Below are 12,964 nucleotides of genomic sequence, written 5' to 3'. Positions count from 1 at the left end.
ATGCTGCCCCCCACACACCCCTTCCCTCCTCTTCCACCACACCAGACTTGCCAGCTGGGTGCAACTCTTCAAGGTGAAGACGTGTGTATTGGAAATTGGATCGGTATTGGCCAATATGCTTCCTTAAAAATCAGCTACCAGTATCGGCCCCAAAAATCTGTATCGGTGCACCCCTAAAAAAAAAACAAACAAAAAAACGGTTTCTGCTGTAAGATACTGGATGGATATTTCTAGCTTGTTTAAGATTAAGATGAAAACAAATTACTTCGAAATGTTATTTTTAAAAGATTCCTTAACTTGCTTAAGAAACCCAAATACCGACACAGCGTTATGGCAGAAGACCATATGGTGTAGGACTGTTGATTGCAGGCTATGATGTAAGTAAAGTATGCTGTTTTCCACTGATCTGACAGAAAAATGTAACGAATTACATTTTTTTTATTTTAAATAGTATTTTGGGTTTTTGCAGGGTGCAAGATTTGCTACATGAATGCTGCTTACCAGCCAAGGGCCTTCTTGCCTCTCTATATTAAGTGAAGCCGCTTATTCCACAGACAATGTAGAAGTTTTGGGGTATCATCTACACAGTATAAATTTGAGAGAAGTCTAAATATGGGTCCCAAAATTAGAGTGGTATAAATTGTGTGTTTTCAAGGCTTACCAAAATGAGATACCAAATATCACATTTCTTTTTTTAAATTTTTTTCTCCATTTCAGCCCATTGGCACAAATGTAAAAACTTGTTTTGGGCAGCACCCTGATCTACAGGATTTGAAATAGGAAATGCATAAAATGCTATATTTACTCTCATACAGGATGTACTTTTTCTCTGAAATTAGCTCCTGGGTATTTGGATGCATGTCTTAAATAAGGAAATTGGGGAACAGAGAGCTCAATCGTATGCATAGCTGAAGTGGGCAGCCAGTAACACATGCCAAGTCAGCTTAGTGTCTGTCTGGCTTGAGAAGCCAGGCAGTTCATCTCAGCCACCAGCACCTGCCAACTTAGCTGAAGGTAGATCCTGCTACAGCTGAACTGCCCAGCTTGTCTCGAGTCAGACGCAGCCAGCAGTGCATGCTGTACCCTGCAGCTAGGGGGTTAACAGATCAGCCAAAGGTTTTTGCTCTCTTCCTTGCCGAAGTGGCCCGTGTGACATTACACGTGATTTATCTTGAGGCTGACATCTTTGTAGGAAGCAGTCGGTCCTCCTGAACATGTTTGATGTATAAATATTTTATTTTGTCTTTTGCCAGGATATGGGTCCTCACATCTTCCAGACCTGTCCCTCTGCTAACTATTTTGACTGCAAAGCTATGTCCATTGGCGCTCGTTCACAGTCAGCTCGAACTTATTTGGAGAGACGCATGACTGAGTTTGCTGACTGTGAGTGATGACTTCTATTTATTTAGTGATGTTTAAAGGATGTGTAGATTATTTTGTTTGTTTTTATAGTTACTACTCTGTGAAAGGAGAAAATTTAAAAGCCAAGTACAAATAACAGGGTAAACAGAGAGTGAAACTGGATGGAAAGGACTGCAGATTTTCCCATCTGTTAAACCAAATGAAGGAAAAGCATCTGTGCAGAGAAGCTGAAACAAAGTTAAATAGGAAGAGTGATTTTTGTTTTTGTAGAAGAAGCTATACCTGCTCTGATGCATGTTTATTACAAAATGATTCACTGTATTTAGTTGCATCTAAGACAGGGGTGGGCAAAATGTGGCCTGGGGGCCAGATGCGGCTCACCAGGCCATTCTATCCAGCCTGTGGAGCCCCTAAAAATTTAGAGAATTAATGATTATCTGCCCCTGGCTGCCTATCATACGGCCCTCGATCGCTTGCCAAAACTCAGTAAGCGGCTCTCTGCCCAAAATAATTGCCTGCCCCAATCTAAGATGAGGTTTCCACCTCAATCAGCATGGGGGGTGGGAAAAGCCCCTTTCTTAGATCTGCATACAAAGTTGGGGAGGGGATGGGGGCAGGTGGTTGCTGCAGCTCTGACTGGCTTTGAGCCCAGGTTGGAGCCAGAGTCAAACCTACTGCAGTCTCCTGACCCCCATGTGTCGTGTGTGTTGTTCCCACCCCACCCCCCAAACACACACTAGTCCTCTAGAGCTCCTGCCTTCTCCTTGCCCCTCCTTACTCTCAGCCACAGCTCAGCTTCAGCTTAGCATGGGTTTTCTCCCAGGCATGGGAGTGCCAGCATTGCTGCATGGCTGACAGAGGGTGCTCTTCCAGGTGCTGTGCTGTGGGAGGGAACAACGCCAGAGCAGTGTTTGATAGTAAGCGAGGGGGAGAGGCAGAGGCTGTGGTTGAAGTGGGGAAAGAGGCAGAGACTGCATAGAGCAGGGGGCAAAGAGAGAGAGCTTGTGGAGTGTGGGGGAAAGGTGGAGATTGTGGGGAGCAGGAGGTTGGCAGGGAAGCAGGAGGTCAGGGGGCAGGAAGGCTGCAGAGGGCAGAGGGTTAGGGGGCCATCTGACTCCTCCAGCCACTGCTTTCTTAGCTGTAGCAATGGGATGAATTTAACACAGTGCTCCAATACTTAGGTTCTGTACCTGGAAAACTACCAAATTTATAAATTATACATGTATAGAATATAATTATTGGGGGGTCAACTTAAATTCAGGTAAATATGGTCATATTTAATAATTGTGAGCTACTACCAAGTATCTGAAGTACTGTGACATAAAGGTGATAAATTAGTTGCCATTTATTCAGATGTTAGTACTAGTTTTCTGATGTCAGTCTTGAGAGCAGTTTCCTCTGATATCCTAGTGTCTATTGTACATCTCACTGTCAGTAAAGCAAATTAGGAACTTCTAAGGTCTGAGCTAGCCAGCCTGCTTTTGCAACTAGAATGGGATGCAAGTGAAGGGGATCTCTAGAAATAATACTGTAGGTTGTAGATATTTTAATTGTCTAATTGCATATTATCTTCAGGTAATCTAAATGAACTAGTTAAACATGGTTTGCGTGCCCTGAGAGAGACGCTTCCTGCAGAACAAGATCTGACCACCAAGGTAAATGCTAAGATTTTTACTATTTCCAGAAGTCCCTGCTGGGATTAATTATTGTAATGTCTACTAACTTAAAGTGTGGTTTGTTCTCTAAGCCCCATTTAAAGTGTGGGGCTCCGACTTTCAATATCTGATGAGAATTTATCTCATTTTAGGTCATTACCAAATACCACGTGAAATAATCAAGTTTACATCCATGGTGCCAGCCCTTCCTGTGTTTTGGTTCATATATGCAGAAATTCCACATACTCTGTTATAAATTTTAGTTTCACTAGCAGTTTGTGTCCAATACATTTTGACTACTATTCCCTCAAATAGTGCTGTCCAACTTTAGGACCATGAGGGGCTAGTATGTGGTTACTTCTCCCCCTGCTGCATGGTAGGGGAGAGCCTGGGAGGGGGCTTCATACTTCTGATACAGCTGACACAATGGCAGGCATTCTAGCAGGCCATGTGCTGCTACTGCCTTTGAAGATCCCTGCCCATACAGTATGCAGCTTCTGGCCACACTGATGTTGGACAGCTGTGCCCTAAAACCTATGTTTAAGTACTGTTGCTGTATTATATGAGAAACAAGTGCACATGTAGGTGAAGAGATTCTAAAAGAGAAAAGAAGAATGACAGTCCTTAAAGGTTCATTGGGGATAGTTCTGATAGATAGATAAATAACCTTATATCCTGTGAAATGTGATTAAAATAAAATCTAAACTTATTCAGTGGATGGATTTGACATGGATAGCCCTGGATTTATGCTTGTGTATCTGAGATAAGAATCTGCATCAGGGAGTATGTGTTTGTCCTCTAAATTCATTATAAAACAAGTCACATGGAGTTTTTATCCTGCGCAAAGATTAAGTGTAGTAAACACTTCTGCAGGTGCTCTTCTCCAAAAGTCACTGCTTCCATGGGCTTGGCTCAGAGTCTTAGAATACTGTCTGTCAAAACTTGTCATCTTAGTCACTTTTGTTCACTAAAATTCTTACACTAAGATAATTTTAAAATATTCTGTAAAGCCAACAGTAGTGAAAAAATGGATGATTTGTTTGTAAAATGGCTTGTCTTTGTTTGTTTGTCTGTAAAATGGTGCAACATAGAGCCAAAAGTAGTTGTAAGAGTTGTAAGTCAGAAATCATCAAGCTGCATTATAACCAACAGTATCTTGGAACACAATAATGTTCTTAGAGGGCAACTGTCTCTGCTTTTCTTTGTTTACAGAAGCAGCTTACCACAAAACAAATCTCTTGATTTTTATTCCCTCAAGGAGATGCATTTGGCAGAGTTGAATATACCTTACTCTTGGCAGGAAGCTGCAGTCTACAATTGTAGCATGTAGATTACCAGGATACAGTTTCTCAGATTTTTTTCAAAATTGTCTTTTACAGAACGTGTCTATTGGAATTGTTGGCAAAGACATGGAGTTTACCATCTATGATGATGATGATGTTGCACCATTCCTAGAAGGTCTTGAGGAAAGACCACAGAGAAAGGTATGTGTGCGTTAGATATGGTATGTAGGTGATACCGTATAGTCAAGTTATTACAGCTTTTGGGGAGGCAAGCAAAAGAAGTTAAGGTGTTTTAATCCTTTAACAATTTACTTAATATTTATGGGCATTTTAAATATCTTTAACATCCTCTTAATATAACAACTTTGAAAATGTTTGAGGTTGCTTCCTATTGAAGATAAGCAGTTAACACTAGGCTGAAAGACTAGGCACAAAGCTTATTAAGTAATTTACCAAGTGAGACAGTAAATTTTTCAAGTTGTCTTTTCACCTCAGCTGCAATTGGCTATCAGACCTTAACTGCATTTTTTGTGTACTGATAAGAGTATATCTCCACATTTTTGATGGTCTTCACACTATCCAAGTCCTGCCAAACTCCATTTCTCTCAGTCAGCCCTCTCCCCATTATCCCTTCATGGAATGGATTTAACTCCGCTCCCTTCCCACCCTTCTTCCAACCCCCACCCCCAAGCTTAGCTTGAATAATTTTACTTCTATCTTCTCTCTAAACTTAGAGGCAAAGATGTAGTCGGATGTGGAGGTGTGATGGGGGGTTTTTTTTTATGGACACGTGACTGGGGATTTCTTAGAAGAGAGCCCAGGCCAACTACAGGCTTTTGCATTATCTCTATAGGGTTATTTCACAATAATGAAAAAAAGAAAATGTACAAAACCCATGTTTTGGCTAGTGGCTTTCAGCAAGAGAATAAAGATTTGTATAATAGAAAAATAAATTGACACTGGTAGGCCAGTAATGGCATGTAATCTCTGTGCTCTAATTGACTGATGCACTTTTGTTTCAGTGCGTGTTTTTAACCACCTTTCAGGGAGTTGAATGCTGCTGTTAAATCTCCCCTCAGTCTTATTTTCTCCAGACTAAATAAGCCCAGTTCCCTCAGCCTGTTCTCAGAAGTCATGTGCCCAAGCTTCCTAAACATTTTTGTTGCCCTCTGCTGGACTCTCTCCAATTTGTCTACATCTTATCTGTAGCTTGGGGGGCATGCATTTCACTTTGCCACCTGAGTGCACACTTATTCCAGTACAGGGCTGAGTATTATTACTGATTTTTGCCTTTTGTAGTAAAATCTTTTTTTTCTCTCCCCAAGCCTGCTCCACCTGCTGATGAGCCTGCAGAAAAGGCAGAAGAACCAATGGAGCACTAATCTGTGGATGAGCCTATCCATGTGTTGTCGTATATGAAACCATACGGGAATGTTCATCCATATACTGGTAACCTTTATCCTGATCCAAATGCTTATTATAATGATACATTGGGAAACTAGCCCTAAAAAGGATTTGCAGCATACCTAAACTGGGAGCCAAGAAGTCATACTTGGGCATATTTTCTTTGAAAGGAAAGGTGTAATCATTTTTTTTTTTTAAATAGTACAGAACACTGTTTTGTATGAAGACCAATATTCTCTTTGACTCATAACCACATCTGTAAAATAAACATTTTCTTGAAACTTTCTGCATTCCTTTGTAATCTGTGACACCAAAAACTGACTACTCAAAATATTTCCGTTACATCAGCATAATCTTGAAGTGCTGTTGGGATGCCTGTGCATTTGACCATTTAAGTTGCAACAGCTACTAAGCAATAATTAATAAATGAGAATTTTTACTTGGTAATGAAGCTGGTGCTTCTAAAATGCATTGAATTGAAAGAAAAAAAGAATGAAGTTGTCTCAATCTGCAGTGCAGCTGCAGAAACATTAGAGTACAGGACAAACTTCCCTTCCAACTGATATTTCAACCTTGATCTGGAAAGATGCTTCTAGTAATGAAGGTTATTTATAAAATCCAAGCTTGTGCAATCCTTGGTATTTCTTATGAGGTGTTCAACAAGCTTTTTCAATTATCTTTTTTCACTGGTGATTTTTTAGTAATGGTGGATCTCTGCCCACTTAGAATTGCACTGAATCAATTCATTTCTCAAGAGCCATCAAACAGCCACCAGCTGGGTAAGAGCTTTCAGGCACTAATAGGGCTGAAAGGAGCTGATGATGGAAATGTACAAAACTCTCCCATTACCTGTCTCCTGAGACTTCCTGTCTCTGCATTGCCCATTAACAACTGTAGACACTTTGAGTAGAGAGCGTTAGCCATGTTAGTCTGTGGTTAGGCATAAGGCAGAGCAGAGTGGCGTCTTAGGGACCAGTTGAGAGGAGTATGAGCTCTCATAGGCCTGCTTCATTAGATGCCTCTCTGAACAAGATAGCCTCCAGGGTGCCCATCCTGCCATGCCTTCTGTCTAGATATTGCTGTTGAATAGTATTAGTTTGATTAGCCAGCAATCAAAGAAGTAAGTGGCTTACAGTTCCTAGTGCTGGACTGCCATCTTGTAGATTGCTAATGAAGTCTATTTTCAATGAGACAAGCTGCTAGTAAGCATACATCCTAGTAAGTTGATTTAAAATTCAGATGCAGCTTCAAAGGTATTTTGCACTTCACAATGGTGCTCTGTCCATCTTGCAATAAGCAACATGAATTTGGTCCGCTTCTCCTCTGTTGCCACACTCTACTGCAAAGACATTATTAGGATGGCCCCAGGGACCATGCCCTATCTTGTAATTTACATTAAATTGTAACCTGTAATTTGCATTAAAAATACATGACTTTTAAAACTTGGCTTAAAGGAGGATATAGTAGACTGTAGAGAGAGATTGCAGTACATTTAGTAGAACAATACAGTGTACAGGTGGCTCCTGCCTGGAGCTGGTCTGGCCTGGTTGCAGCCCCATGTCCTGCTCTGGGTGCAGAAAGCTTGGGGGGGGCACATGTTCCCCCTATCCCCCCACCATACATCACCTGTGCCTCCCTGCCTCCCCACATATCACCTGCCCCTCCCCCAGACTTAACTGGAGGGAGCTGCTCTCCACCACAATACCTGGCTGCCACATGCATGTGTGTGTGCATGTGGTGCTCCCTGATCGCCTGCAAGGGGAAACTGGTGGTTTTCTGGGTTTTTTTCCTTTAAAGAAGAAAATCTGCAGTTTTTGGTGGCAAATGTATAAACTAGATCCCTAGTCATCAGAAAGCACCAGAAAACAAGAATTCAGTAGACTAAGGGCTGACAGCCTACTGGGTCTGACTTGCAACCTGGGGTACTATGAAGGATCAAGAACACGGTTGCACTAACCCACCTGTTGCTTCCACAGCCCTTCCTCAGTAGGAAGAGTTGATCCTTCATAGTACCCCAGGTTGCAAGTCAGACCCAGTAGGCTGTCAGCCCTTAGTCTACTGAATTCTTGTTTTCTGGTGCTTTCTGAAAAAAGGCAGTCCAAAGGAATGATCAAACTATCATATGATTGCATTAGTGTCTCATGCAAGCAATATCCTGTTAAGACTAGGGAGTTTGGACAAGTTTTGTATGTCCTGTCAACTTCTATACTGTATTTTTTTGGTTCACTAGGACACACAACACTATGCCTATGCATGCTTGAGATGGGTTTCTTACCACACTTGGTGGAGCTGCTGCATAAACTGTGTGGAAGCCAGAAAACTGTAGTCAGAGTTGCTGCATTGAAATCAGAATAGTTTCAAGTAGAGGAAGTTTGTCAAGTCTGCATTTTCTATGTCCATGCACAAGTGATTGTGTACAAAGCACTACCAGGACTTGAAGGGGGTCTGGATTTGGAGGCTGAAGGCTTACTAATTTGAAATATATCGATTACTTTGTTCTGATTTATCACTAGCCAGGAAGAACTGAAAGATCTACTGCAAAGAGTAGCTGCAGCAGGAAACAGACATGGCATCCTGATTAATATTCCAAAAACCAAAGCTATGGCTACTATTGAAGAAAATGAGAGCTGACAAATAATATGTCCTTGGAGCAAGTCTCAAATTTCATGTAGTTAGGTGTCTTCTGTTAAGGTTTCAACAAATGCATAAATAAAGTAAGACAAGGTTCTTTGGGTAAATGTGATATCTTTTATTAGATCAACTAAATGGTTGGAAAAATTGATCTTTGCAAGCTTTAGGGTTTGTGAAAGCTGGATATTTATGAAGAAGTTAGGACATAAGTGTTTTGAGATGATCTACAACAGAATATTAAATGTTTCCTAGTCCAACAAATGGGCAATCAAAAAGAATTGGAATGAAACTGAATTGGAGACTGGTGGAAAAAAGGAAGTAGAGTACTAAAGTTGGTTCCTGGTTTATGGTTCCTTATTTACAAATCCCAGTTCCTTTTTCAAAGTTTTGCTTTCAACAATTTTAAATTTGTTGGCAATGAATGAGATAAGATAAAGGGTACTATAGTTAACCAAATACATGTATTTGCTAATAAAAACCTAATTTATCAAGTACTCCAGTCATCATCCATAGAAATTAAAAGTTATATTCACTACATACACATGTAATGGGACACAATATAACAAATCACTACAATCAAGAGGCAGCTCTGAAGAAAAATGAGTAAAGGTGCTGCTGGACCTGAAGCTTGGTTTTTGTGACATAGTGCCATATGAAAGCTCTCTACACCTGTGTCCTATGTACATTGTGCTGAATAAGATGATGAGTTGGGCTGGGATTGTGGGGCAAAATCTGTCTTGGGTCACAGCAACCAACGCCTCTCTCATTGGGGGGTATCTCCTGAAGACATGTGGATAGCATGCTGCCTGACCCAAAGCTGGATTTGCAGGTGACGTGGTGTCACCTGACAGCTCCTCAGGCCTTTGTGCTATGTATATTGCACTGAATAAGGAGCTGAGTTGGGTTGGAACTGAGACAAAATCTGCCTCAAACAACTCAAAATGAAACATCTCTGACCAGGGGACTCTCTTGAAGCAACCTAGGATTTAAGCAGTGTGGTGCCACGTGACAGCGCTTCAGTTCTATGTGCTATGTACATTGCACTGACTAAGGAGCAGAGCTGAGCTAGGAGTGTGGGACAAAATCTGTCAGTCACCCCACAAAAATAATTCAGTGGATATGCTCTATTGGTTGCAGAAGACTGCACAATTTAAAAAAGGCAACAATTTTGGAATAGTGTGAAGGAAGAATGACCGGCATTGGGAAGATTGTCCAAAGCTCTCTCAAGCAGGCAGTTGGGCCAATAAAAGATGCCACCCCTTAGGAATGCTTGCCTCTTGCACAGTTCCTGGACCATCACAACTGCAACTACACTGTGATGTTAGGGGAAGAAGCAAGACACTGACTACAAATAGTGGGGCATGGTGAAGAGTCTTCACACTTTTAGAGTGGGCACCCCCCCACACCCAACACAAACTGGAAGCCTTGAGAAGCAACTGTGCTGGATTACCCAGACAGTCCGCAGGCCTCCAGGCATTCTAGCGGGTAGCGCTGTAGATCACAGGTGGGCACAATACACAATACCATCACCCTGTTAACCTGTCCCTATATAGAAGATAGTTTCCAATGTCAGAATGTCTGAAAGCATGTACCAAGTTAAACATCTCTTTTGTGCCCTGTTGCTGGTGTAGCAGCGAGGAACAGGGAAACTGCTTTTAAAACTCAGAAAAAGAGTGAGAAATACACAATTCAACTTCCATTGATTGTTGATTATTCCAGGCAGCCTCCCATCCTAAACCACATCCTAAGGCCCATGGCATACGTTATACTTAAGACATGATTGACCAGTTAATCACATCTCAAGTTGTTACCCACTTTAATGCAATTAATGGTGTGATGAAACAAGGAATAAGCCACAAAGTTGCTACATAAAAAATGTAAAAACTGGTGGTGTGCCTCCACAGTGGGGGGCTCAGATCGACTGACAGCTCACAACCCCAGGAGCACATGATGCAACCCCGTGGCTGGGAGCTGGGATCAGCTGACAGCTCACAACCCAGTGCATGATGCACTCCTGTAGCTGGGAGCCCCCTTCAGCTGCTCCCAGCACAGGAACTAGCTACTTGCCAGGGCAGGAGGAGCCTGAGATACCTGGTGTACCCACAAAAAAAATGAAAGGGTCTGATTCTGGATCCCACAATCATACCTGCCATGACTGTGTGGCCAGGGCCTAAGAGTCAGATTCACTCTATCATCACACTCAGTGGGAAGCTGCCTGGGGCAGATGTAAACTGCGGGTTACCTATAAAACCCTTTTAAAAATTCTTATGGTTACAAACACAATTAAAATCAGGACACACACCTGCTACTGAACTACATGACTGGGCCAATCATAGAAAATGAGGGTTGGAAGGGACCTCAGGGGGTCATCTAGTCTAGTGTTTCTCAAGCCATGGGTCTCTAGAATCAGAAGGGACCCAATGGATCGTGTCCGACCCCCGCTTTCTACAGTCTTTCACGGAGACCGCTAATCATGCGGGTGGCCCTCCTCTGAACCCTTTCCAGATCCTCTGTGTCCCTCTTGAAGTGCAGCGCCCAAAACTGGACACAGTACTCCAACTGTGGCCTGACTAATGCTGCATAGAGGGGAAGCATAACCTCCCTCGATCTGTTGGTTACGCATCTGCTAATACATGACAAAGTGCAATTGGCTTTGTTGATGGCCTCATTGCACTGCCGGCTCATGTTCATCTTGGAGTCAACTATGACTCCAAGATCTCTCTCAGCCTCTGAGCTACTGAGGAGGTCATCCCCCAACCTGTAGGTGTGCTTAGGTGGAATACCTTACATTTATCTGTGTTGAATTTCATCCTATTTTGTTCCGCCTGTTGATCTAACCTCTCCAGGTCAGCCTGTATCTGCTCCCTGCCCTCCAGTGTATTAACTTTGCCCCATAACTTGGTGTCATCTGTGAACTCAGAAAGGGTGCTCAACACACCCTCGTCCAAATCACTGATGAAAATGTTAAATACTGGCCCAAGGACCAAACCCTGTGGGACCCCACTGCCCACCTCCTTCCAGGTTTAAATGACCCGTCCACCACCACTCTCTGGGTGCAGTCCCTAAGCCAGTTAGCCACCCACCTAACTGTGTAGGTGTCCACTCTACAGCCTGTTAGCTTCCCTATGAGAATAGGATGTGAAACTGTGTCAAAGGCCTTCCTAAAATCCAGGCAGATAATATCGGCCTCTGCTCCTGTGTCAAGGCAGTGCGTGACCTGGTCATAAAAGGCTGTAAGTTTCGTCAGGCAGGATCCACCTGCAACGAACCCATGCTGGTTTCCTTTCAGCATCATTTCCATTTCCCCTGCTGGGCTTTCACAAGTACGCTCTTTGATGATTTTTATAGTATTTTCCCAGGGATAGAGGTAAGACTGACTGGCCTAAAGTTACTCAGCTCCTCCCTTCGCCCCTTCTTAAACATGGGCACCACATTGGCCTTTTTCCAGTCCTCAGGGACCTGTCCGGAGCACCATGAGAGCTCAAACATCTGTGCCAGCGGCTCAGCAATGACACTGATGGTGCTTGAACTTTAGAGTCTCCGTTAAAGGAGAAAAATGTGGGAAACTGTGGCTTTTCTACTGCAGACTGGCAGAGTCCCAGCCTGCTCGGGGTCCTCCCATGCCTCACACACTTTGGGGCTGGGGACAGTGGGTTGCAAGTGAAGGGCACTGGGCCGGGACTGGTCAGCTATGAGCCCTGGTACAAAAAAGGTTGAGAACCACTGATTTAGTCCAACCCTCTGCTCCAAGCAGGACATCCCCCAACTAGATCATCCCACCCAAGGCTTTGTCTAGCCAGGTCTTAGAAACCCCCAAGGATGAAGATTCCACCAGCTGTCTGGGTAACCTGGTCCAGTGTTTCACTACTCTCCTAGTGAGAAAATTCTTCCTGATATCTAACATAAACTTCCCTTGCTGGAACTCGAGACCATTGCTCCTTGTTCTGTCATCTCCCACCAGTGAGAACAGTCCAGCTCCATCCTCTTTAGAACCACCCTTCAGGTAGCTAAAGGCTGCTATTAAATCCCCCTCAGTCTCCTCTTCTGCAGACTAAATGAGGCCCACTCCCTCAGCCTCTCCTCTTTACAAGAGATCTCTCTCACACATCCCTGCCTCTCCCAAGCTGCCCCTACAGCCCCCAGCGTCTCTGTTCTCTTTTCAGCGTCATAGAGCCACCCTGCTGTGCCCCGAGCGGCCTTCTCAGGGAAGAGCTCTCTGCCCGGCAGCCACCATGCAGGAGCCGCGGTGGAGAGAGGGAGGGAGAGGCGCAGGTCCTGACCTGCGGGGACCCCGCGCTCCCCCTCCCGCCCCACGCGAAGCGGCTCCAGGCAATGACGTGTCTGCGCAGGACCTTGAAGCGACAGGAGAAGCTGTTGCTCGGCACACATGGCGCATGCGCCGTACTACCTCTTCTCCCTCCCCTCCCCTCCCCCCCAGCGCCCGCGGGGCCCAGAACGAGACAGAACGACTGCACAGAGCGCATGCGTTACGTTCCTACTCCCTCTTCCCCTTCCCCACCCTGCCTGTGGGGCCCAGAACGAGACAGAACGAACACACAAGGCGCATGCGTCCTTCCTCGCCCCTCCTCCCCCGCTCCCCTGTGTGCGAGGCGGAGCCGTTCTGTGAGC

General features: G+C 44.0%; 1 protein-coding gene across 1 annotated transcript in view; it reads left to right on the top strand.

Annotated features, from left to right (window-relative positions):
• The window catches only part of PSMA1 (proteasome subunit alpha 1), a 31,464-nt gene extending 25,476 nt beyond the window's left edge, over nucleotides 1-5,988 (top strand). The window contains exons 6-10 of the mRNA XM_019519632.1: nucleotides 307-377; nucleotides 1,254-1,383; nucleotides 2,938-3,017; nucleotides 4,397-4,501; nucleotides 5,626-5,988. Of these exons, the coding sequence (XP_019375177.1) occupies nucleotides 307-377; nucleotides 1,254-1,383; nucleotides 2,938-3,017; nucleotides 4,397-4,501; nucleotides 5,626-5,682 (443 nt within the window). The 3' untranslated portion in view covers nucleotides 5,683-5,988. The remainder of the gene's footprint in view (nucleotides 1-306; nucleotides 378-1,253; nucleotides 1,384-2,937; nucleotides 3,018-4,396; nucleotides 4,502-5,625) is intronic.
• The last annotated feature ends 6,976 nt before the right edge of the window (nucleotides 5,989-12,964 follow it).

This window comes from Gavialis gangeticus, unplaced genomic scaffold (assembly GCF_001723915.1).
Source record: "Gavialis gangeticus isolate Ggan-Ray unplaced genomic scaffold, GavGan_comp1, whole genome shotgun sequence".
Lineage (NCBI taxonomy): Eukaryota > Metazoa > Chordata > Crocodylia > Gavialidae > Gavialis > Gavialis gangeticus.
The sequence above is the reverse complement of the archived record's forward strand: the minus strand, read 5'-3'. Positions and strand labels throughout refer to the sequence as shown.